Raw genomic sequence first — 27276 nt, 5'->3', positions numbered from 1 at the left:
TTTTCTCAGAATCTCTTTCAGTGTTTTGTAAATGCACAAGATACCCATATCGATGAAGGAACACTCACTCCAAAAAAAAAGTCCACACCAACTACATGCACGGTTTCTCTTGTTGACAAGTCTGGCTTTGAAACTGGAACCGCTGACAGAGCAGGTCCTCTCCCGATTCTGCAGGGAAGAGGTCCAATTGTGCCTGCTTGGTTGCCAATTATTATTCTTACTGCTGCAATTATAAAATGAAAGGATTCAAAACGATGGCAAGTAATTAAAACCAAACCGGCCTAAAAGTGTTCAAGCTGCTGTATCTCCGACTCTGCCAATAGGCAGGGGTTGACAGCATGATGCCTGCATTTACCGCTTAGTGTGGTACAACTGCCCTACGAGAAAGGCCTCACAACATATACTTCATACAATATAGTTTTTTTTACTTCCAAAAAAACCCTCCCTGGAGCTGGAAGAGCATCTGGGAGAAGTAGTTCAGGTGGGTCAGCATGCGTAGTCTGCAAAGGAACAGGTTTGTAATAGGTTTATTCCAAGCAGAAAAGAGAAGGGAGAAAACACAACATTTCGGCTGTTGAGCCTTCTTCAGGTGTGATAAAGACAGGGCAGACAGCAAAGATTAAATATGGCCTGTGGCCTCTCTGCCCCTCCTCTCTCCCAGCTTTTGTTCTTCTGTGCTATTTAATCTTTGCCGTCTGCCCTGTCTTTCTCACACCTGAAGAAGGCTTTGCCGCCGAAACGTTGTGTTTTCTCTCTTCTCTTTTCATCTGGGAGAAGGCTGACCTTGCAGCCCCAGGGGCTTGCAGGCGCTGGGCCGCGCAGACGCTGGAGGAGTGCAACGGCACAATAAGAATCAGCCGCTCACCCCTCTGGGCTGGCTTCCTCTGCTGCCGAGCTCAGTCCCTCCCTCTGTCAGGCAGCCTGAATAGGGTACATCTCGCTCGCTGTGTACGACAAGAGCTAATCCATCCTGTGATGGCAAATTTCCTTAATCCACATCCCGGAGGCGAACGCTGGGGCGGTGGCACTGGGAGGATTATTTCTCCTAATCCACCGCAAACACCGGCCGCCCCCTTTCCTTAAGCCCTAGAGCATGAGTGAGGAAACGGGGCTGGAGGAGGCGTCTTTCCTGCGCACCGCCAGAGTTTCCGGAAAGAGTGAAGATGGCTTGGTATGAACGCATTTTAGTATTTTATTACTGATGTCTCAACATCTGTACTAAAAATAATACAAATAGTTACCAAGAAGGATTAGTTAAATAAGGACAGAATGACAGATAGACAACCCCAACATGCAAACAGACCTACTGGAAGTAGGCAGGCAGACTGTAGAGATAAGTTATTCTCTTATAGTTTAGGGAGGGAGTTAAATGCAGCAGAATAATGGGTATAAATATCCATACAGTATCTCTTCATCCAATCACAACACTATAGGAGATGGAAGTTGACTTAACTTGTGTCTTCTGACTTCTGAAACCAGTGACATTCACATATACTGTATATACAGTATTAAAATAAACACATACTGTAAACATGCATACAGTATATACACCTGTACCACTAGTCAGTTAGCTACACCACACTGATCAGCCCTAATAACAGTGACATACAGTACTGTAGCTGTCTCTGGCTGCTAATGGTTCATGTATAAAAAGGCCGCAAGTAAAGTCAAGAGACACTTCCAACCCCTACTGCATTGTACCTGAAAAAAGACCTAATTAATATTCATATCTGGAATTAATTTATTGATATTATAACGCACCAATTGACAATTTGTGATAGCTTAAGAGAAGGCATGGAGCTTGTGGGATAAACGACGGCTTCAGCACAACTGATATTAAAGAAATTAACTGTTCCTTCCATTGCTGTAATTGCTATTAACTACTATTCCCCTACTGTGATTTGTAATAATCAGCAGTGAACAGACATGGCAAACTGTAATTGCCGCAATGTTTGATTTTCATTTTACAACTATTATATTAGTAAATGCTTTTTTTTTGAGGATGTGTGTGCAGGGGATTGTCTACAGTACTTCAGGGTTGCTAGCTGTCTGCATGATAAGAGTAAAGGAACTGGGCTGCCTTTTGTTTTGATTATACAGATCAGCAAGATACAGACAGCTATTTACAAAAGAATTCAAAGTTCGACTGAGGAGCATAATCTCTAAAACAGAAGTGACAAAAAACGTCAGTTCGTGAAAACCTTTGTATGTATATTTTTTGATGCTCTTGAATATGAAAAGAAGGAAGCACACACCTTCCACTTGGACGTAAGAGATGCCGTCACTCATGTTTGGAGTTGAAAAGGGCTGTTGGCCAGTGCTGAGTGCTTTGATTTTTGTCTCTAAATTTCCTAGGTGAAATTAACAACAAACAGTACAAACAGGCACCAAACTGGCTTGTTTCCCTCTCAACATCTGACAGCACTTATATTTCGCCTACTAGGGTATCATTTCCATTTTCAACCTGCTGCAAACCCAAGTGAACACCAGCGAGAGGTTACCAAATGTAAAAGATAAGAAAAAAGCAAAGGATATTTAAAAGATTGGTTTGATGCAGAGGAAACATATTCGTGCAGTGAGAAATTACTTTTTGCTGCCGTATTCTCCTGCACCCCATACTGTTGACTGTCACTGTTGAGCTCTGCTTCAGTTCTGTTTTGCCTTTATGCCCTCAGAGCACACACTGTCATTTCTCTTGGCAATATAAACTCATAAGTGGTCCAGGCAACAGCTCTGAATACACTTGATGATAGACTACATAACTCCTGAATATTAAAAAATTGTTTACTCGCAAAAACTTCATTAAAAAGGATGGAGGCCACTACTCAACTCCTTTTTTTTTCTTTCAGGACTGGCGATTCCTTGCTTTGCATCTCAGTCTCAGCATTTTATCAGCAAAATTTATTACCTGCTGTATATCTGTGGCAACCCACTGCCAACTATAGTTTGTTCTCGTAAACAAAGAAAATAAGCCTGACTTTCAGTTTATGGTATTTCCATGAGCAGAGGCTGTTGGAATGTTGTTAATGTATAATTGAACTGTACATAAACAGTCTTGCAGCTGTCTGTTTTAAGGTTTGGAAAGTAAATTTTGAGCAACACTACATTACATTAAATTGCTATCTGAAAATAATAATGCAATGATATAATTTCTGAATTTTTCTTTAATCAGAGTTACAAAAACAAGAAACTGCTTTCTTACATCTGTCTTAAACTATACTTGATACCAGATACGAAGCTCCTTAATATATAGCTGTTAGTCTAGAAAATTGAAAAACCTTAAAATACAATCACATTTGCACCATACAAGGTCTGGATTCCTAAAAACGTAGTGGAGCAAGAGGCTAAACATTTCTCCAATACAGTATGGCTGCCGTGCTTTGAAACTGCGGACCATCCATGAAACGATTAAAGACATTCCATAACTGTTTGCTGTTTTGTCAATGAAAACAAAAGAGAGAATTAACATTTTCTTTGCAGGGAAAGTAGCCTTTAAAAACCTAAAAACACAGGAGAAGGTTTACTCAGTGTCATAATATCTCATTATACTGCACCTCTTCAATCTCACTTCAAATCAACTTTAAAAAGGTTCCTCTTGTCAGCAAGGACACAATTGCCCCATCTAATACAATTTACTGATTCATTTGATTATGTGTTTCTTTATAGTAAATTGGTTGTGTTGGCTGCATCAAAGGGTCACAACAAAAAAGCATTTATTCAGCACATTTCTTTGTGAGGGATCTGGTGTTCTTGACCAATGGCTTTATGCACAGCCAGACAGGAAGCTTGGAAATTTAGTCACCTGATGGAGACCTTTGCACAATTAACACTCTTAAATACTAATCTACTGTATATCAGACTGATATTTGATTGGTCAGGGGATTGAACACCATCGCTGTATTTGGAAGAATCCGTTCCTCTGTGAAAGAGAGATGTTCACCTCTTTCTTGTGTTTGGTAAAAAAAGGAAACTGTTCATTGTATCCTGAACAAAATATGGAGATTAAATTCATCACTCCATATTCTAACTGCTTCATCTAATTCAGGGTCAGTGGGTGCCGGAACCTATCACTCCAAGCACTGGGAAAAAGGCAGGGGACACCCTGGACAGAATGCAAAACCATCACACAGGGCACACACAGACACAAACAGACATGCACTCGCACAGTTTTCCCAGAAACCAATTGACCTAGCAGTAGATGGTCCGATTAAAATTAAAGTGTAAAATAAAAAAACCCATAAATGGTATTTAAGTCTGAAAAAAAGTATAGAAGGTGTTTTTCGAAAATACAGCCCTTCTGAAACCTATTGAGCTGATGTCACAGAAGGGCTGACAATATTCACCAAGGTCGTTCATGACATGATTACTGCCTGACATCCTCCTTGTCATCTGTGCTCAGAGCACAATGCGTGTGTAGCAGTGCTCAAAGCTTTCATGTCCATATTCTGTATTCCGCTACACAACTGTCTCAGGTCTCAGCAGCACTGCGTTTTCAGCACTAGCTTTTGAAACTCATATGGGACGTTTTAGTTCAATTTTATAAAATAAGAGAATGCAGTCTTTAAAGTTTTCTCAGAGAAAGCAAAAAGAAATGAGAAATTTACCAAAGCTGCTGCAGGTTATACATCACAGAAGTGCCATGGATTTCTCCGGTTTAAATACATTTTCTACAAGAAACGAGGTGGGACCGAACTATAGATTTACAAAATTTATCAAACAAAACCTCTCATCAAAAGGAAACGACTGCAATTAATGCACAATTAATATTTTTGAAAGATGAAAAATGTGGGCATTTAACAATCCTATGGGGAAGGATTCTCAAGGATCAAAATTGTGGGCTATCCTGGTTCTAAATTGTCTGGATCGCGATAGCTGTGTTCTTTACAGTAGCCAACTGCACACCGCATGGAAGTGGCACTTCTTCCTCAAAGTGGGCTGATTAATATGCCGGATGAGCGCTGCAGTCCATATGTCACGAAACCGGCTTCCATGATTTATTTAATCAAACTTACGTTACCACAAAGTTAACCCCTTCAGAAGAATGCCAGTGTGGTGCCTTCCATGCTTCTGTGTTGTATAACTGATAGATTGTTTATTCAATTAACAACAGTAACACTTAAAACACTGAAGGTGTTGGTGATCGTTTCTGCTAAGCATCATTAGGAACACATATAAATTGAGATTTTAGAAGTACCTTGTTCAGCTGTTATTCATAGAAAACATTCAGCCAGATTTCAGATACGTTTATGGTTATTATATCAAACTTTGAAAATGTAATTTTTATTAGTAGGGTTATTATCGTCACCATTACCGGTATATTATATTTTGTATACATACCTAACAGCCTCTGATACATTAGAAAATCATTGACAGTTTCACACATTCCATCACAAAATCAATACAATATTGAAGACATCAACATTTCGCCATTTAGTTCCTATAGTGTAAGACTGGAACAGTTTAATCTCCGGGTACTGGGAGAATTCTCCTATTATAATGGTCGCACAGGTCGATAATTCTGTATTTGTCATGTAATGTTAGCCAACACTCTTCTAGAAAATCGGGCCAGATGAATCCCTCAGCACATGTGAAGTCATTTTCAGTTATGTCACTTTCTTCCATTGTTTACACCTGTTACAAAATCTCTCCCCCACACATCTTTAAGACAAAAAAGTTTTTACCTATTTCAGTTTAATAATTTTATTTTGTCTGAGCTGACAGGATGATGAAATACCATAGGTATAGCATTGTGGAATTATGAGCAGACGTCATTACGAAAGCTGTACTGTCTAATGTCATTGTTACATACTATATGACATTACCAGCTTGCTTTCAGTATCTAGCAAATGAAAGCAGAACCATGTGGACATATTCAGGTTTCTCTTTTGAACTTTTTAATAGAAAATTATAATTTACTTGGTGCTTCCCAAATGAAGCACTAGGTAAAAGCTCCCATATGAACTCTACACCCCAAAGATAGCCAGTTCAAATCTTTCATGCATTACAAGCTGACTGAGGGCAACATGAAAACCTGGGAAATCTTTGGCTTATTATACACCAGCAATCCCGTTTTGCTTATCAAGTTCCTGCACATTTGTAGCCCCATAAGTGAAGTTAAGAGGTCACTGTCAGAATCACAATGCTGTACCCAATTAAATATAGGAGGCTGGATGGTAAAGCTTTGATAATGACAGTGCTAAACTAAGAGAATTGTAAAAAAAATACATTTGTTTTGTCTATTCTGGAAAATATGAAGGCAATGTGTTGTTTAACTCACCTACTAACAATTAGCAAGTTAGTAGGGTTTAGTACATAATATGATATAATTAGATTTCCAGAAGACTTTTTATAATGTTAAAAGGTAAAGCATTAAAAAAGGAATAAAAGGTAATGTATACACACAGATCCAGGACTGGTAAACAAAAAGAATTTGGCAGTGATAGGGTTCACACATTGGAAAATTTAACTTTAACAAGTGCAAAGTGATCCATACAGGTAGTATGAACATGTCACACTGGGAATTCTAAGCTACAGAAAGCTACACATGAAAGAGATCTGGATGTTTATGCTATGAGGTCTACAATGGATTTATATAGTTAGGACTTCTATTTCCTGATGTCCTGATCAAAAACAATGCGGGAAGCAATGACAGATAAACAGAATAATTTGGTATACAGCAGAAAGTGCAAACTTATGCTCAAATTTTACAATGCACTAGAAAGACCTCATTTACATTATTGTGTTCCGTTCTGGTAACCACAACACAAAAACAATATTTTAGCCTTAGAACAAGCAATAAAAATAATTCCTGCTCTCAGGTAGTTGAATCCAAAAACATCAAATAAATAGTGTAAATAGTGTGAAATCAGGGGACTATTCACAACGCAGTAGAAAAACAACAACACAAGGTCACAATTGCAATTTAGGGTTGCAATTGAATTTATTTAGGACAGAGAACAGAACGCATGTCTTTACACAAAGAGTTGGGGGTGGAAAGAACAAAGCAGATTGAGGTTTAATCTAACATAAAATTAGGAGCATTAACTAAATTTCCCTGGCTAAATTTCAGTGTGGGCTTTGCACTATCTGATCTAATTAATCAAATTCAATTGGTGAAACGCAGTAACTTCTTACTTCTCCTCATGATACGCTGCAGCTCATCACAAAAGTTGGTGCTGCACTTCATTGGTGGATGAAATGGGTCCTCTCCTATACATAAAGCATGTTAGGATTAAAGGCAAAGTCCACACCAGAACCACAGCAGCTCATCGGGCTAGAGCTCAACCAGGTTTCCAGTGTTAAGCGGATGAGAGAACATGCGACTCCCCCTGTACATTAAAAGAATTACCCCCCAAGCAATGCTGGTCCCCACTTATACAGCTGGGTGACCTAGAGGAACTGGTGTAAAGTATCTCACTCAAGGTATAGCAGTTGTGTCTGCCAACAGAGACGCAAAACCTGTCAGTCATGAGTGTAGGGGCTTAGGCAAGATGCTTTGCTATCCAACTTTTGAAATGCAAAGCACTGTACAGTACAAATGCAAGGAATCAAGTTTCAGGACTGATGCAGTAGCTGTGGGTTAAAGTCATATTATTATTATTATTATTATTATTATTATTATTATTATTATTATTAGAATTAAAAGGTTTAACCATGACTTGGCTTCCCAGATTAAAATACCAAGCTTAACAGCCAACGCACTTTGAATATAGGTGATAACTTATTCTTTTCTAACTTTAAAACCAAATTTAATAAATTGACGTAATTGGCAACAATTATTTTAAATTAGTATTTGAACAATAAAATGCTGTTCTATACTTCAAGCAGTGTATGGTGTGGCTAATGTTTAGGCTTTTCTGGACTACAGTTACTTTGTACAACCTTATTATATTTGAATAAGCAACACATTTTTATCTATTTATTTTGTCCTGCTATGAGAAATTCCATCCAGAAAGTAACAGGTATACCGGACCTTCGCCTTCAGAGAAAACAGTTTCCTAGTAAAATACCGTGTTGAGACATAGTCACTTACAGTATATCCTAAATTGTACCCTATTCACATGAATTCTGCCAGCATGCAATCACTTACACAAGAAAAAGAAATTGCAAGTACATTGTGCAAAGATGGCATTTGTGACAAACGGATAAGAGTAAGACAATGAATCAGAGTAAGGTTTAAATAGTACACACATGAAAAGAACAATTGACTACCTTAATAGCTGAGTTCCCAACAAACCTTTAACAGCCAAATTTCAGGAAGCCCCAAGGTTTACTGTACATTAACTGCAGAACTAAACACAGTAGTCACAAGTACTTTGTCACGCAACCTCTCAGCAATACCTCTTCTGCCAGTTACTCAAAAGATGTTTCATTTACTTTTCTCCTGAGTACCCACACACAAGAAATAATCCTCGTGGCCCTTCATTAATACTGAGACTGAGAGACAAAATGCTACAGGTAACTTTTTTAATAAAAAAAAACAGACAGTTGAGGGGTGACACACGGAAAAAAAAGCAAAAGCAAAACACAACAGTTAAAAACAATTTGTCAGTATGAAACGCCGCTTGTTTGATAGAGCAATTCTCTCTAGGTTTGGTTTAGGGGACGGAGCAGATGGAATGCAGAGCACAGTGGGATGCGTCATTTATCAAAGTCACAGTTGCTGGGAAGCAAGTCTCCTCTCGGAGTTGGGAGAGTTTGCACACGGAAGTCACAGCACCATTAGAGCTGGACCAGTGCAGTTTGGCAACACTTGTACTTCTCATTAACTCCATCATATTAATTTATTAGCCTTATACATCACACAAGTCACTATGGGGTAGTCAAGCAGAGAAAGGAGAGCAGAAAACCCACCTGGTGGTTAAGGAGACAGGGACACACACTACAATCAACTGAAAACATACACAAGCGAACAGGCCTGAGCACACCTTAATGTTTAAAACTCTATAATGGAAAAGAAAAGACATAATCAGGCCAAGGCCAAGAGTCAGAGGCAAGTGATGTAGTGTGGAAAGAATTTCAACCATACAGCAGCAGGTATGACAAGGGGGGGTTTGAAGCAGGTGTTTTCATTTAGGCATCCTTTTGTTTTTGAAGGGTTTAGGATCACTGGTCCCTTTCCAGATTTTTTTCCCCACTTAGTTGTGTTTAATTCACAGCAGTGGATTCAAACTGATCTTGAAAAATTAACATTTATTGCTCTACTTGTCAACAGTCTGGAAAAAACATGAAGCATTAAAGCCCGTAAAGGAAAATGAAAATATACACAAGACTTTCACAGGGCCATTTTTCTAGTGTCTATGGAGAACCTTTCACCAGCGTCTATTCTTCACAGAAAAGCTAGTTTTCAGATTCATGCACTTATTTAAACGTGTGCCTACTGAGGTAAGTCTACTGGGCAATTTTATACTTTTATAGTTTGCAGAAATTGTTGAACTGATGCTCCAAGGCCAACACTATCACAGTGAACAATAAGGATGGTGATGTCGAGGCCCTGCCTGATGACCAAACACATTTACAGTAGGTGATTTAGTACTTCAACGTTCCACCCTAGCATAGATTCCTGCCAATAGGCTACAGAATGAAATCAACAGGCAGTCCTGAACACATATAATTTGTGGGTTCAGGTAGTTAAGACCTCGGCTTTCCAGGATTTAAATAGGAGTCACTTCCTCTACTTTTTGTCTGCCGAAATGAAAACAAAAGTAAACCCTTTCAATTCTGGAAAGTCACACAGAGTGGGCAATGTATAATGGGTAGAGGCAGCCTTGAGGGTTGGATCACAGCACAGTCCCAACTAAAGAATGTACTGTACAATAATTTGCAAAAAAAAAATGTTCTTAATGCATATACGTAGCATTCTATGGGTAAGCTGTTTTGACAGTGCCTCATTAAAATGGATAGTATATTGCTTTCTGGGAATATATAGCCAGGAGCTATATCACCCTGAAACTCACAACTGGCAATCCACTGAACCAAGCAGGTGTGAGCCTGGTCAGTACCTGGACGGGGGGCCTCCTGGGAAAGCTAAGGTTGCTGCTGGAAGAGGTGATAGTGGGAAGTACTTTGAGTAGAGTGTAAGCAATATCTTGGGGCCACACTCTGCATTTCCAAGGCACACAGGTTGCCCAAAACTAATAATGAGCCAAGGCTTTCTCCTGCTAGTTTCTGCAATGCTTTACTCTATGTGAATATCATTAGGGCAGAGAGAGAGTACTAATAATAGGGGGACTCCTAGTCTCCTGCAACAATAGTTAAGAGCTGTTGCACTTCAGTTAGAGAAAGAGTTCCACAATTTCACAGCAGTGCATCTCTTTGACCTAAATTGATTCCATTTTACAGTACTGCTCTCTCTCCCACAACAGCTCTACAACAAGTGAAGAATCATGTTTTACAGGCCTAAAAGTATAAACAGAATTCCCCTCCAGACACGTTATTGGTTTCGCTCTGCAGTGAGATACAACATTTCTGTCAATGCAACTGAAAAATACTTTGGAGAACAGGACTTCTTTTTTAAGTTCAGTGAAGACTTAGCATTGCAGTTTCTATTTTGGCTACAGAGTCCCCATTATATTGTATTGGAGTATACACAACAATATGTAGAAATACAAGCCACAATAAAAAAAGCTTATATTTCATAGAATTAAAAATATGTAAATAAAGATGGAAAATGGTTCTTATGCTGTCTCCTAATGAGACAAAAATGTCATAATGCTTAAAAATGCATTATTGGTTTAGTATGGGACTCTAAAAGCTTTCCTATAGAATAAAGCAAATGCAGAGAACAAGATACACTCTTGGATTAATTAATATATTAAAAACTACATAGCAACAAAATAAATTAGATGAATTCTGTTATGCTTTGGAGGTGATCTTGCAGGCACAATTATTGCTATGCTAAGTCATTCAAGATAAAGTCATTCAAATCCTTCAAACAAGTATGAACATTTCTCTTTAGCAAAAGAATTCTTCTCCATAGGAACTTCAGATTTGTGTCTTTAAATAAATAGGGAATGGCTCATTGCAGGATAAAGATAAAAGCTTTTGGCCTGAATAAGAATATAGCTGCAGAGATTCCGAAAAGAAATGATGGAAAGACAAACTCATGGAAAGCAACAGTAGTTGATGTAATCCCTTTACTATACAGAAATAAAAAAAATGCATGTCAAGAAATAATTCGCTCTTATATACAAAGATTCACGTCCTCTTGTCACCCCATGCCTCAAACTCCTTATTTTAGAAATGTACTCCTAATCATTCTGTTTCAGCTCAGGGAAAGTATCATGCGCTACTTCAGTGACGACTCAAATTTGAAAAAAGCCTGTCCTACCCTTCTATCTTCCTCATTTAGGCAGATCGAATATGTCCATCATAACCAGTCCTCCTTCTAAGCTTTCTAATGGATCAGCTGATTCAATGCTCTCCAGCTGTGCTTCTCTGTTTTTATTGACGACAGGTACTCAGCCTTTCCCATCCCATTCCTTCCCAGCCCACAGTCTTGCTCTGTTTTGTCCACACTCTCCAAGACTCTCCACCCGTGCATCACCCTCTCCTTCACCTTTGTTTTTCTCTCCAGTGCCCCTGGAACTGCCAGCCTGTCACAAATAGAGCTGACCTCACAACTGTGCATCGCTCCTTCCATTCTTCACCTTTACAGCCTTCCTGGATTATAACTGAGCCACAATTCTAGAACTGAGTTAGGTTTTACTGCAAAATGAATACCTTTTCAGGTATGAGCACAGCTTTAGTCTGGTTAAAAGCTTTTATCTGCCCTCAAGAGGTTAGAAAAAGCCTTTGGATTTGTGTTATTGTGTTGTGTGAATGCAGTCATCATCCCATACAAACATTTGTTTTCATTTTGCTAAAATGATAAATGAATAACACATCCTGTTACTACGCTTATCTAACTTCATACATACTACTTGAAGAAGTCAATTTTACGCTAATAACAAAGGCTACTGGATATTTGAGGTGAATTTGACAATTGGATTCTTAGCATGTATAATTTTTAACTGCAAAATAATAACAAGAATTTCAAACTAGCAGAAGCAGAATTGTTATGAAAAAGTTTCATGGCTGTACTCTCGTGGGATCAGTAAAAGGCTATCAGCACATAAAGAGTGCACATCAAGAAGGAAGTGCTCCGGGTTCATTCTTAATTCACCTGGCCAGCCAGGTCACCAAAAGATGCTGACCTGCTCATTTGGAGCCCAGGTCTCCCAGTAGAAGCGGACCATTTTTCCTGATTGTCAGTGGAGTTATAAGGTGAATCATTTGGCCTATAAAGATTCCTGCTTAAAATCATCCACCAATCTGGGACCCAACAAACTTTAATCATGCAGTTCTCATATAACCACCAGCTGCACATACAGTAGACACACTCACACAACACATGACCTGTGAATGCAACAGTATCATTTGCATATGATCCTATTGACTGTCAATGTCAACAGGCATAACATAAGAAAATCACACTGGACACATGTATCCTGAAGAACATAGATTCAGCTCTGTTATGGAACAGAAGACCAGTGCACAGGTGATCCAAACAAGGAGACTAGGATTTACATACCAAAACATTGAAAATAAAATTTAAATTAATGAAAATCAAACTAAATCCTAAAATGAAGTACTACAGATGATTTCTAACAATTTATTTTTAAAAGGAATAAAAAGATATGTGCATGAACTACATTAAATTCTGAACAATCTGAATACACAGCCACAGTATGTTGACATTTTCTCATGTCAACATGTATATTTCTAGTCCCGCTGAAGTTGAACTTTTTAACTTTTTTAAGTTTCTAGTTAAAAGACTGGAATTTAAAAGTGCATTATTTAATGGTAAAGTGTGAATTTCTTGATAAGGATCTTATGGAAATTCCCAGCTAAATGAACATGCTGCTGACCTGAGGACATTGTTCCACCAGGAGAGAATTCTGGATGTTGTTGCAAAGCCACTTCTTCTCAGCTTCCCAATTTAGAATGTTGAAAACACAACTGTTTTTTTAATAAAAATGGAGGTTTGCGTTTCAATGGAAGCCACATCAATTGTACTACCAGTTTCCTCTTCAGTCATAAAATTAAGCTGTTGCTGAGACAGATGGGGGCAGAAGACCAGACAGAATGACAGGAAGGATAGATTAGTCTTAACGAAAAATCACCTGCCACCCCATGATTAATTAGTAATACAAATGTTTCCTTCGAACGTAAGGAGTGCAGATGAAAACAAAATCAGTATCTTCTCACACAATTCAACCCCAAATTTAGAAAATCAGCAGACTTTGTGAAAATCAAGAAAACCTAAAATCAAAGCAAATTCCCTGGCATTTTTAGAATATTTTATGTAATAATGCTACATGCTCAGCTGGGAAATGAAAGATAAAAACTCCCCTTTACTTCATGCAAGAAAACTTCACGCAAAGTTGGAAAATTTCTCAAAGCCATACATATTTAATAGATGTATGTAATGATCCAGCTATTCATGGGACTAGCAGTGGGTCAGGAGCTCTATGGGAGAAACACTTGCTGGGCTGGATAAAACCCAGGGGAACTACAGGCAGGGTGCTGACAGTGGCAGTAGTGGGATGATACACAGGCAGAGGGATGATACTCCAGCCGCAGGCGAGGTGGAGGTGTAGCCAGGAGGGTAGCAGGCGGTGGTGGCAACAAGCATCGGGGTCAAATCAGGTGGGGAGGTCAGGCAAATATGAAATCATAGCACTGCAGATCGGGGTCACACATGGGGAGATGTAAACAAAGCCAGGGGGAGATCCAGGAATCGCAGTTAAGAGAACAAAACAAGGTCAGGAATCTAAGGCAAAGCATGGGAGACAAAGCTAAAGAACGAGCTTGGGGATACAGAGACTCAGGGTCTAAACTCTGTAATAGAGCCCTAGGCAGAGTGTGCGCAGCCCTGAATCACCCAGACAGGTGAGATGGTAACTGCCTCCAGGTGATCCGGGTCTCCTGTCAGATGGTTTCCGTGGCAACCAGTGCTGAGTGACAGGTGGGTGGAGCAGGGTCTGGTTGCCATGCCAATGCTAGCTCGCCAGGACGAGCCTAACAGTGTAAATGTGATATTTTCAAGGCAATTAAATTACATATGTGTCCATGTGAATACAATATACACCTTATGTATATTATCTATTAGGAGTGGTTAAATAGATTGAATGTTATTGCGTTTATATAAATATATCGTAATGTATATAAGCACATAAACCAAAATAAAAATGAAAATCCAATATTGTAACCTCTGGTGTGGCACAGAGACAGACTCTGAAGGACAAGTCAGCTGAATCAATATTAGTTCATTCCAAGCCAAGCACGCGACAAAGCGAGCACTGATGATGTGAGAGATTTCATTACCTGACGGGGAGATGAGGCTCGGCGATAAAAGACCGTGCACGCTGTGGGGCAGCAGGCGGGAGTTCTCCTGCATGGCCACGCCCAGGGAGCGTTTCGGGGGTCGGCCCGGTCTGGAGCTGCACGGAAACAAAGAGAGAGAGACCTTGTAACACGCGTCGCTGCTGAATGTGACACCAGGCCGCGTGCTGCCTTAGCTTCAGTCCCTAAGCAATTCCTTTCTTTTGAACAGGAAGCTTTGCCGCTTCTGCTCTCTCAGACCATTTATCTCCCCAGTTGTCTGATCGGTCAGCTATGAACAAGCACGGAAAAAAAGCAGGAAAGGTGCCTAAGGTGAAATGTATCCCACTATACCACTGCTCACCCTTCGTTTGTTGAAACAGTTACATGGGAATACCTTCCTGCAGTTGCAAACAAGACATGCTATTCCAATGAGTAGTGTATACTCTATACATATAGATATCATAAGCCTCACATAAGCAATGCCTGACTGGGACCTAAAAAACATGTTCAAAAGCTGCTTTTGTTTTTACAAAGAAACATTCAAAATGTTCCAACTGATTTGGTTTGGGGTAATAGATTTGTTTATGCTACACAAAAACCAGCAAAGTCATCCTATATCCTGTTTTCTATAAATACCAATGGCTAAAAGAACAAAACACCCTGAAATATTAAAGAATTTTGAAATTTTGCAAGTTGATTTAATATTGTTCTTGTTCCAATACCCAGGCCTCCCATCCTGCTATATTCTTGAATTGTTCAGTGAATTTTTAAGCATCCAGCTTCAAGTTCTGAAATGACTTATGACCTGGTAAATAAGGTCCCATTATCATTAGGCCAGAAACCAAGAGAGGGAGTTTAAATGTTATTGCTATTTCAGGACTAATGTATACAAGTCATGTATCTTCTAGATAAGCCAATGTGACCCTTCTATTTCTCTGTCCATTATACCCACAGTTCCTTTGCCTCAAAAAGCCAGTATTATCAAGAGAGAACAAAGTAAAACGGCAAAGCCTCAGGTACTTGCTTTTCAGACATTTCTGGCAATTTCCAGAGACAATAATCCTCCCCCCACCCCCCACTCTGAGGCTGAACTGTTCCAAGGTATATGCCAACTGACTCTGAATCATATATTTTACCCCTCTTCTTTAGAACCAAACAAGGTTTTAAACAACAACTACATGCAGCAACATCAAAGCTGCTGTGGGTCCATTGGTCTTTGAGCTGCGTTGTACTTTGCCTGCATATGTGTCTTAACTGGGAGATCTGCTTCAGACACAACAGTTTCTGACAGCTGACAGCTTTTGTCTTTCCTTCCTTTATTTCTCTCTAGTCTGACACCCCTAAATGTTCACAATGCAGAAAATTGAATAAAACGCCACACAGTCTGGTTGACCAGCATTTTCTGTTACATTTTTAATAGCAGCAGTTTAACAGAACACAAAGTTCTGTTTTATGATGAATATTAAGGTAGACACCTCCTTCCAGAGGAGGAAAGCAAATTAAATATAATAATAATATTATCAACCATAAATTATACAGGTTTAGAGAGGTATTATCACAAGCTTTCCCAACTGCAATGCATACTGGGAATGTTTTGTTTCTTGGCAGTACTTTATACTTGAGACAATGTTAGAAGTGTATTTGAAGCAATTTATTTTTTGCTTTTTTGTAGCTCAACAGATAGAGCTCTGCTTTTTCTTCAAAGCCTGATAATGTCACAAACAGGACTACACAGCTGGGACTAGAAACAAAAAGAAAAAAGAAACAGCTCAAACAGCAATGTGCCAGCTTAGGACTGTAAGTTACTGGATTGTATCCAGCACAAGGGTGCAAGAGAAATGGAAGGATTTTTGTAGTTACGGTACGTTTGAATAAATACACAAGACTGCAACACACTTACACTAAGTGATTCTGATAAGAAACAATAAATGAATAGAAACCTTCAGATGTACAGTTGGACCTAACATGAAAAAGGCAGCGACAATTCTCTGGAGGTGACAGCTTCAGTGCCTGCCCCTTTATTTTGAAAGATAAAAAGGACAAGCTGAACTGAACTGAGAACAAGACTGCAAGAAAATCTGGATGGACACAAGGAAAAAAAATGAAAAGAATCCATTTTCCAAACACTATGCTGCCATTAGAACAAAACCATTTCATTATGTAATCCAGTGACATGTCACGCCAGTGCTCTCGTTGCCTGCATGCCCAGTGAAGCTCATATGAAGGACACTACTTTAAAGAGAATAAGTTCTCCACCAGGACCACCATTTATATATTTCTACAGGCTTGTGCTAGTCTATAATTACAATGATCAACATATGACCATAGAAGGGTTTGCATAACATTTCTCACAGATAGCACCACACACTCACAGATGCCACAGATAAGAACAGTGCCCTCTGGTGGTGGCAGTCATGCACACAGTTGAGGTTAAGATGGACGATTCAAGTTCACTTAGTATCTAACTGCACTTGGATGACCGTCCATTGAGAAGTCCCAGTCGCTTTCAGATAACAACATCACGCACAAACTCATGGGGACTATAATACTGGGCCCTTTCAGCATTTACTGGTTGTGCCACTCAGGAGAGCCATTGTACTTTTTTTCTTCTTACATTTTCAGGGTTACAACATAAGAAGAGATAAAATCACTTTATTGGCCATATACAATTTCTTTTATGAGGAGTTTCTCTTTTTTGCATACCCCAACCTGCTCTCCATGAGACACACAGACACAGAGAGAAGCTTGGGGTCAGAGGGCAGGGTCAGCCATTTAAACAGCACTCCTGGAGCTCTTGGGTTTAGGGGCCTTGCTCAGGGGTCCAACAGAGCCTGAGCCAATTCCTCTGCCAGCCGCAGGATACAAACCGGCAACCTTACAGCCACAGGCACAGATCCTTAGCCACAGAGCATCCACACCGCCCCAACATGATGCTATTCTTCTCCTGCCCTCCATCTTTTGTTCTTAATCCACTTCCTCTTCTCTACCAGCCTTCTTCTAATCTCCCTTAGCAATGAGCCAAACATCCTAAGATGTTTATAACACCTACAATACTTTTTCCAACCTCAATTTTTTAAATTCAATTTACCTATTGCTTGAGAAACAATGTATTGTCAGAAAACAGCAGCTCTTGCCTGAACTACAGTAAACTAACAAAACCAAAATCAACAAAGGCAACGCCTATAATTCCTTTTGCTGTAACTGGGCACCAAGATGTCCAATTTTTTGTGCTGTTTCAAGTATAACAACTTTTCACACCTCCTCTAGAACTACATTTGCCACATTAATGGAAAGTCACGAAAACAGCTATGAAGGTCTTTAATGAAACCACCTCAAAAGTTTTATCGGCTAGGTGACAGTTTTCTCTTCAGAGCAGCATTCCTTCGACCTGAGCCCTTGAAAGCCACAGCAGTATCCAGATATCCAAAACAGTGTTTAATGGCTGTAATTAATTAAGCAAACGAGGTGTTCAAGTCAGGGAGAACAATAACCAAAAATAACCCATAGCACCCAAGTGCCTACAAAACAGGGTATTTACATACAAAATGGACAAAAAAAACACCTCTAACTGTTCCTCACTCAAACGGGAGCCCCCCAAAACCCAGAAGGGACACGTCTGTCCTAACAGAACACATGAACACAAACAGCTGAAATAATATGTATCAGCATCACTAGCCCCTGCTACAAGCTGGGCAATTTGTCTCAACTGTATCTACAGCTGCGTACATTCCCCCATTGCTAGCCTATTGATGACCGGCCTTAATTTCCAGCAACAGATACGGTATTAAACAAATTCAATCATCCAATTAGGTTTGCATTCGATACTGAATGGCACACAATTCGGATGGTAGTTAAACTTTACTTGACCCCCCGGCGTCACCTAGGCGAGACGCGTTATTATTACCCCCTAGCAACCCGACACCCCGTGACTTGTTGATGGCAAACCAATCTGCGCCCCGAACACACTCTGCTACATTTCTAATCCAATTAACGGCAGACATGTAAAAAGAGCAATCAGCATTAATCACATTTGTGGTTGCTGTAGCCTGTAACTGGAACCCTCATGTTATTAACTGCAGTATATGAACAAGCAAATGCAGTTTTATTGGACTTCATAGACTTCGTGCGCAGTGAATTGCTAGGGCTTTTATTCATCTATCTTTTTCTTTATTGTTTATGTGTTTTGGTGCACAGCCCCTTGGGAAGCTTGGATCACCCAGGTCAAACACTTCCACAGATAAAACAGTAAATGCCCAGAGACTGTTGCGGAAACTGTCCTACTGAGTTTAAGGGTGAGCCAGAACTTTATCTCTGGTGATATTTTATTTCCAAAAATAATGTTCCTTTTCATCTGTCCCTCTTTGTTTACCTTGGGCTGGCTGCTAAAGTTCGGTGAAGAGGAGTGTGGGGAGATGTACAATATTGTAATATGATAAATACTGAGATAAGGAAGAACAGTCTCTTCTTGGCTGTTCTATAAGGTTTTTCAATTCATAAGACATTGTCTCCCATACTCTGTCCATAATAAGGCCAAGTAAAAAAATGTGCCCTCTACTTATGAAAGAAAGACAGAATGAAGAATGTTGCATTGTAACCGAAAACAGATTGCTGTTGGAGAAAAACATTAATACGTTATTTTATCTGAGGAGAGTTTTTGCAGTAAATCACATTCACAGAGAAAGATGCAAGAAGCCGTCTGACTAAATCTTCAAACCTCCAATAAGAAATCAGGGACTTTATGTGAAAGGTGTTCCTCCCAGCTCTGTCTAAAGTCACTTTATTATTAACCGCCCTAAATTCATGCAGAATATGAGAAATAGCAAGAGTAGCTGGGATATGTCATGAACACATGCTGACTTCATCAGGGTTCAATTCAATAAAGGCATTACAGATATATTATACAATAACACCTTTCTTCAAGCTATCTCTAGCACTGCAAATCAATATATAAATTATATATCAGCATCAGCTACGCCATATTAAGGAGGTAACCATGTGCATCCGCTCTATTAAAATCAAAGCTGTTCTAAACTTGTCCTTACACCTTCAAGCTGTAATCAAGTGTTCCTCTTTTTCCGACTCTTGAAAGGAGCGTGTGTTTGTTTGAAGATACAGTCCACTCGACCACACCAAAAGGATATTTTTTTTTGCAACTTAAAAGGACAGCTCTTGCCAGCGTTCTGTTGTGCCAAACAAACATTTCAAAAATCTCTTGAAATTCCTACCAGCGCCGAATGCCAAAAGGCCTTCAGAGGAAAATGCACCAAAAAGAAAAAGAGAAAGTGGAAAGCATATTAAGATTAGCCAACATAATTAAAACTTCATTAAACAAAATTGCACACATGCCCACAGCTAAAAAAAAAAAAAAGTTGGGATTAATGTTTCATTTGCCATGGCGGCTTTGATTTTTTTTCTGTTAACCTGTGTGCATTGTGATATCCTCCCACTTTTCTCCCTCTGCAGAACTCCCCATTCGCCTTCCAGCCGACCACTCAATCGTAGCCTTGTACAAAGAGGATCTGGACATCGCTGAAGCATCCTGCAAATTCAGCAACTCATTTAATCCCCTGCTCTCTGAAGAGCCCAGTCTGGCTTTGCCAGGTTATTGAGCTCGGCCTGTCGGCTGCTCGGTAGGTTTTGCCACTGTATTGTGAGGCGAATTAACTCCAAAAGAATCGCCCAAGCCTTGAACAGGCCCAAGGCAATTTTTCAGTCTGCCGTTGCTTCCCCCCCTTCCAAGTTCCCAACCGAGCCAACTTTAACAATCTAGTGCAAATTCTTACAGAAAGTTTCTGCGGACAGAGCTGTGTGTTTATTTTTGTCTGCTTGGGTAATTATTGGTATTTACATAGTTCTTTTCAAAGGTTTCCAAACCGCTTTACATACAGGAGGCGTCCTGCTTCAGGCCGCAATTGGGAAAGAAAAACCCAAATAACACACGCAGACTCCACACAGACAGCCCCCAATGTCAACAATCAAACACAGGACCCAAGAGCTGGGCCTTGCCACTGTCCTAGTTGGAATTCTGAAAACTGAAACTTTTTTTTGGCTGTAAGTCTGTACAGTCCTATACAGCAGGAGTAGTGTTTGTAATGTAAATGTTTGGCACAAAAAAGCTTTAAAAAAAACAAAAGTCCATATCAGAGTTATCCTGATTCCTGTACTATTACTATTACAGATTATAGAGTCCATGATTTCCCCCTGGAGGGGACAGTGGTCCATCACAGAGATTACCCCCCACCCCCAGCAATACTGGTCCCCATTTATACAGCTGGGTGGAGCATCTGAAGTACTGGGTGAAGTACTGCACTCAATATACAAAAGGAGCAGCAGAGACATGAACCCACAACCTGTCAGGAGTAAGTCCGAAGGCTTACCTACTACAGCAAACCACTACCTATTGATCTTAAACATGACATGAAGAAGAATTAATGAATGGCCACTTGTAGTAACACTATTGTGTCATTTAGAGCTGAGACCCAAAAACCAATAAACATGTAGCTACTCTAAGTGTTATTACCTGGGAGCTTAGCAAGGGGCTGCTTGCTTGTTGAACACCTGTGTGCAAATGTGTTCATGCCCAGAATGAACAACTTTACTCAGTAAAAAAAATGTTTTTTTGAAAAGGGCATTTTGAAATCTGAGTCTGCATACATCTATACAGATACACATATCTGCTCTCATCACCTTAATTTTAGTTTTACAAACATAGAAATGTGAAGAGAATATATTCTGCTATAGAATATAGGTTCAAGGAGCTATTCTTTCAGCCTACACTGGAAATTAAACACTTGTATAATACGGTTAAAGAGGATCAAGCTGGGTCTGGAATATATTAACTACTGACCAATGATGGGTTTGATATTGAAAAAGACAAGATTATGTAATAGCTGACTTTGGCAAGCCTAACAGGAAGCATTATTAAGGTAGTGCCAGCTCAAGACTGAAAGTATAGTCTAGAACAAGGGTCCTTATTGCTCGTCCTGGAGGGTTGCTGTGTCAAGGCATTTTTTTCAGGCCTCTTTCAAGGAGCTACACATGAAGAGCTAGGAGAAGCTATCAAACTGGTCAAATAAACAAATAATGAACCGATTCAGGTCATTGTGAGCCCAGTTGGACAGAAAGCCCAGCTGAATTAGGGATACTAGGGAGGAATGATAATTTCTTACAAACAAATACTGTACATGGACATCCCCACTATTTATTATAATGAGTTTGTTGCTGGGTTTTATATTGCATTATTTTTTCCAGAATGAAAATAATACCAGCCCACAGTACAATAACAATTGCTAGCAAGAATTAAAGTTGAATACATGAATTAAAGCTGTTGTTGATCTATTTTTCTAGGGCTGAAGAAGTCGCTTGGTAAATAATCAATCAGGAAAGCGCTCCTACCATGTGTGTCTATTTTTCCAAAGAGGAAGAACAAGGACAGAAACAGGCAGGGCTAGTTCACAGAGAGGGAGGAATTCAAACCTTTATACAGCCACCAGGATTGTGAAGGAAACCACTTGAGATGAACACAGCAAAAAGGACTTCTTCAGCTGCTTAAGCAGACACTTCCTGAAACGTCTTAAACTACATGCAAAAGGCTTCCTTTCAAGTGTATTTTCCTCCCTAACGTACGGTCTGTTTTGTCCAGGACATGGCAATAATGCAATTGTATTTGTTTTGGAATGAGTCACTTACATGTATCCCTCTGCTGATGAGCGTACGTTAAAAACCTAGGAGACGTGTGCGGAGGGAGTTCTTTTTGTTCTTTTTCCATGAGGCGACTGGAACAAGCCCGCCAGTTTCCCCCAGGAGTCATAAACCTATTTTCTTCTTTTGTTCCGCTTGGATTCATATTGTTGAAGCAAGGAGTCTCTTCCTCCCTCGTGACAGGTGCTTCCCTTTGACTTGATTAAAAAAAGGCCGCCCTGTCCCCGTCGCCGACGTGTGCTCTTCAGGTAACTCGGCAGATTCCTTCCCCCCCTCCCCTTAACCAGCGCCAGAGTCGTCCCATCTTGAGCGAGAAGAGAAAACAGGGCACTCACCACAAACAACCACTTCGTGCCAAATGACTTGTAGATTCCGATGCGCTCAAGAGGAAAAGCCGAGCCACACAAATCTGGGCCAGCATCTTTTATCTGCCAGTCCTTTTCTCTCAAAGCAAAATGGACGGTCCGATAATTCCAAATGTTTGCAAATCACCAATGTGTAGGAAGCTGGAATAGCCTGTGGTTAAGATAAAGCCGACACTGCGCAACAAAAGATACTTCCATTTAAAACCTCAGATTAAAGGCTTGTTTTGGCCCAAAGTGCTCTGTGCGCACTATAAAATACCTTAAGAGCCCACACGCACAAGCACAGAAAATCTGCACATCAAACTACACAAAAGGTGACAAACCACAACCTCAAGAAAAGGCCACTCACAGGAAGCCAGTCAATTTTAATCCTACAGCTGCACAGACTAAAGATCAGATACGTAGACTGAGGTGCTAATCCAAAAACCCGGACATGCCAGCACTGGAGACAAGCAGGGATGAAAAATAAAACGGACACAACTCAATGCATAAAGGTAATTGCTGAAAGGTAGTCCTTCAGCTTCCCTGACGTGTTCTCTAAAGTTATTAAATCAAATACTATTTCTCACTATTTTTTCACAAACCAAAGATTCCTTAAAAAATATTTAGCACTTACTGTACAGCACTACTAAATATTTAGTTCCTAGATGAATCAGTAGGACTTGGTTTATTATTTGAGAACTTCACAATCCAGCAGAAAATGATGGCGGTATTATACCTGAAACCTAACCACAGTGTACAACATGGTCCTCTAACCCACAATTCAGTTATTCAGAGGTCACTTGCTATTTAAAGGTTAGGAACACAATCGTGTTTCAGTATTTGATCAAAGAAACAAGCAATGTGTCAATGAAGGGGACATTGTTCCTTGAGGCCTGAAAAATATTCTGATTTTTGTTCAAATAATCTTTAAATTATTTAATTCAACACATCACCTTTAAATAATCATAGTTAAAATTGTTCCAGACTTAAATTAATTATTTAAAGGCTACTCATAACACCTGCTGGACTGGGGCACACCAAGAAGTTTCTCTAGGACAAGGGTTGGACACTGCTGGTATAAAGAGAGGGCCTTAAAGACCTGTTCAGCCATAGGTTGCATTGTTCTTCACACAATGACAAAATGACATTTAGGCTTCTGTATTTTCAGCTTCTACCATTTAAGAGCTAAGACCCGCATTCATCTCACTTGGATTATCCCGAAGAACCAGAATCGAGTCTCCACTGCATTCCGGACAGGCTTTTTGATTGCTTTGTTGTTCCAGAACAACAGTGTATGATGGAAAACACTTAAAAAACACAACATTTCGAAGCAAACTCTCAAGGTATATCTACAGGATTTTGTCTCTTAGGGGTTGTACAGTATAATCAAAAAGACAGATGCCTGTGTAATGGTCAATAGTGAGCTAGCATGCTGTATTAAACATTTTAGCACTCAATAAAAAGGACTAGAACCTTTGTGCGAGTTCTTTCTTTGCTAACTAGTTAGTTGATTTAAAAAAAAATAAAGCTAACAACAGCATTCACCACATCATCTACTATCAAAGTACATGTACAATTTTCTCACAGCTATTATCTTGGCAACAAAGAGCAGCTTTAAAGAGTTGTTGCACAGCATCTGCTTCAACAAAAGCAATATAACTCACACTGCACCGTTCAGTAGCTGACTTTATCACAGAACAAAAGACTCTGCTATTTACTGACATTACAATGCATGGCCATCAAAACATAACATCCTGAGCCTGTAAACGCGAAAGCAAATGTATCTTTAATATGAGAAAGCTATGACACTTCTTTCTATTGTATCCTCTATTCATACTTACAATGTTAAATTAACCTGTTCTGTTTGTGGTACACAGTCTTGAAACTCTGCAAAAAGTTAGCATTGCCATGCAATTACAGGCCACAATGAATTCTTTAAAAACGTCTTCCTTATTCTTTGGGTTCTTTTTTGGGGCAATGGATTCTATCAACACCAAAACAACCACACATACTGCACAAGCGCACATTACTGGCAAGGGCCAATGTTGTAATTGTGCCTGATGTTTACTGAGAAGATTAAAAAAACATTTATTTTCATTAGCAGTATCTTACCACAGGCATTTCAAATGCTGTGCGGAACAACTGACATTGCGAGATCCGTCTGTCAGACAGAAAAAGCTATTTTGCGGATCGATCATTTCACTAAACTGCCTACCTCGTCATCTCAGGGAGAGAGTCTCCTTAATAATTTCCCAATCACACGACTGACAACCTTTAGACATGTTCATGTGCTCGTTCAGCCATGGCTAATTCTACCAGTGAAACACTCACAAAAGGTTTAAAGACACTGAACAGGAGGAGATGCCTCATTGAGATTCCTCTCCTCGTTTGTTAAGAGCGTCCTAGTAGGCAGGGGAAAACAGATGGCAGTACAAAGTCATTTACACATTACCACAGATTACAAATCAAAAGTCAGCGAAAAACCTTGTCGATGTACACTTTCCAACAAATCGCTTTTGAAATTCCCCGTGCTGCTGCTAACTTCTACTAGGTTAAACTCTTTTTTTCCTGCCTGAATTTGCCCTTGCAATTTTTACAAAGACCTTATAAAATATTTATACTGAACCAACAAATGTCAGAGCCTGACTGCCCCTTCCCTCCCCCCTACTTTACAACCGGAAAACAGGCAGTAGCCACTGATAGTGTACCTGTACTGTAGATGTTAATTAAAATAATGTACTGCTCCTTCACAAGGAAACTGTAAAGAATAAAGACGTGAGGAAAAACCTGTTAGTCCCCACTTCTTCCTTTACTGCCAAGAACACTTACTGCCAGCTCAACTTGGAAAAGAAAAGATTATCCTTAATGTGTATTACAACAACCCAGATACAGTAATATGGTAATTCCTTAACCGTTACAGAAACAAAGACACCCATGCAATTTAAATCGTACCCTGTGTATATAACACACACAATACAATTACCATCTCCAAGTAAGGATCATGTTAATCACAAGCATAAGGTGCAAAGTAGCACTACATTCTGGATGGGATGCCAGTCCATCACAGGGTGTGAACAGACAAGCAGGGACAATTTAGAGACTTGAATTAACATACCCTGCAAACAAGGACATGCAAACTCCACATAGAACATAATCCAATCAAGAACTGAACCCAATATCTGTTGATATACGGCAGCCACAACAACAGCCACAGCACGGCTCAATTTAAAATGATAAAAACTTTAATTTCATAGAACTCATGGAAATAATTTATCATTTTATCAGGGTAAAACAGTCGTGGTGCATTCCATCATTCTCAGTAAAGCTGCATTAAATTCAGCAGTACAACCAATAGAAGAGGGAGAATTCAAGCCTTCTGTATCAGCATCAGCAAGAAGATCAACCAGGCCACCCAAGATGGCACAGGTCCAATGTGTACCAGCTCTTGCCATGTTTGTGTTCGCTTACCTTTGTGCTCAGTCATTTGCACTTGACTCTCCTCTCTCTCAACTCGTGTACTGTATCTCCACATTGCAAATTGCAAAATGCCAAGTGCAAAAATTAACAAATGCCAAAAACAGTTCTAGCAGGTTATTTCTTTCAGCACTGCTCTGAGTCCAGGGTCTAGAATTCAGGAAATCCACTCATGAGAGATTCTAATACAGCATATTCTAAGGAGAAAAAGTATGTGTATTTGTTTTTCGAATACATATTAAGAAAAGCAGTTTACAAAGAATAAACATTCTCTTATTGAGTTCTGTTTTTAAAATGTCAATTAAATATCACTTGATTTTTTTTTTAAATATACTTAACTAATAACTGTACAGTTAAGGAATACATCACATCAAATATACAGAAAGTTTCTGTTGGCATCTCATTGTTCTTCAATTCACCGTGGTCACAGTATCGTATCACAATTCATTTCGGTCCTGCCCAAGTACTTCCTGCTGCTTTTGGTACAAATAACGATGCCCTTCACTTGATGCAGAAAACTAACACAAGACCACCAGAGAAAACCCACCAAGTCTCAAGTCTGTAAAAGAGGTGAAAGGGTGATGGAAAGGTCTAGAAGAATTTAAGGGGGGGGGGGGGTGATTCTGAAACAAAAAAAGACGATTTCAAAATTTTAATGGGAAATTGTTTAAACAACAAAGGCGGCAGCCAAAAAAAAAAACTGTACAAGTCAGGGTGCCTTTGAAGATATTTAATTAAAATCTAATCCCGCATTCTTAAAGGCTCACATAAATTAAGCTGTCATTCAGGAGATTTATGCATTCACATTTGCATATTGCATACAATTCATCAATTACTCATGTTTGAAAGCACTGCCTTTCCCAGGGAGTGAGCTGCCACTGTGCCAACACACAGAATGAGAGGCACACAGTACCACTGGTACCCAAGAGAAAGCTGCCTCCATATGTCCATTCCTCACAGCCCGCATAGCCCCCCCCCCCCCGCCTCTCCCCTCCAGCACCACCAACTGCATTCAGGATTACTGACAACAATCTGATGGGCTCTTTTTTATCTCAATCTGTCAACCGAAGGTGGAACATTGCGCGCGAGGTGCAAGGCTTTTCTCACGTGAAAAAGAAAACCGGAGCCTATAGACTGCGATGCCTGGCAGGAGGAAACTGGGAATGGAGGCGCAGGAGAGGAAAAAAAAAGGAGAAGAGCAAGAAACGTGCAGCCCCGCTCACGGGCTCATGGGATCACAACAGCCAACTTTGATGTCGAAAACGGGGTGCAAACGTTCTCGAACGTCTTTTTAAAGGGATACGACTTCCAACACAGACGGTTTTGAGATTCTTAAGTAACAACGCCCACAGAAAGGGGACTTTGCCTGCTGTGCACAGCCGATACC

General features: G+C 39.8%; 1 protein-coding gene across 5 annotated transcripts in view; it reads right to left on the bottom strand.

Annotated features, from left to right (window-relative positions):
• Positions 1 to 27276, bottom strand: part of dacha (dachshund a) — a 228444-nt gene that overhangs the window by 113412 nt on the left and 87756 nt on the right. For all 5 annotated transcript variants that reach the window (XM_088925513.1, XM_088925512.1, XM_088925515.1 and 2 more), the window contains exon 2: positions 14368 to 14483. In XM_088925513.1, the coding sequence (XP_088781639.1) occupies positions 14368 to 14483 (116 nt within the window). The remainder of the gene's footprint in view (positions 1 to 14367; positions 14484 to 27276) is intronic.

Source organism: Atractosteus spatula, chromosome 9 (assembly GCF_055471065.1).
Source record: "Atractosteus spatula isolate fAtrSpa1 chromosome 9, fAtrSpa1.hap1, whole genome shotgun sequence".
Lineage (NCBI taxonomy): Eukaryota > Metazoa > Chordata > Actinopteri > Semionotiformes > Lepisosteidae > Atractosteus > Atractosteus spatula.
This window is presented reverse-complemented; position numbering and strand designations above follow the sequence as displayed.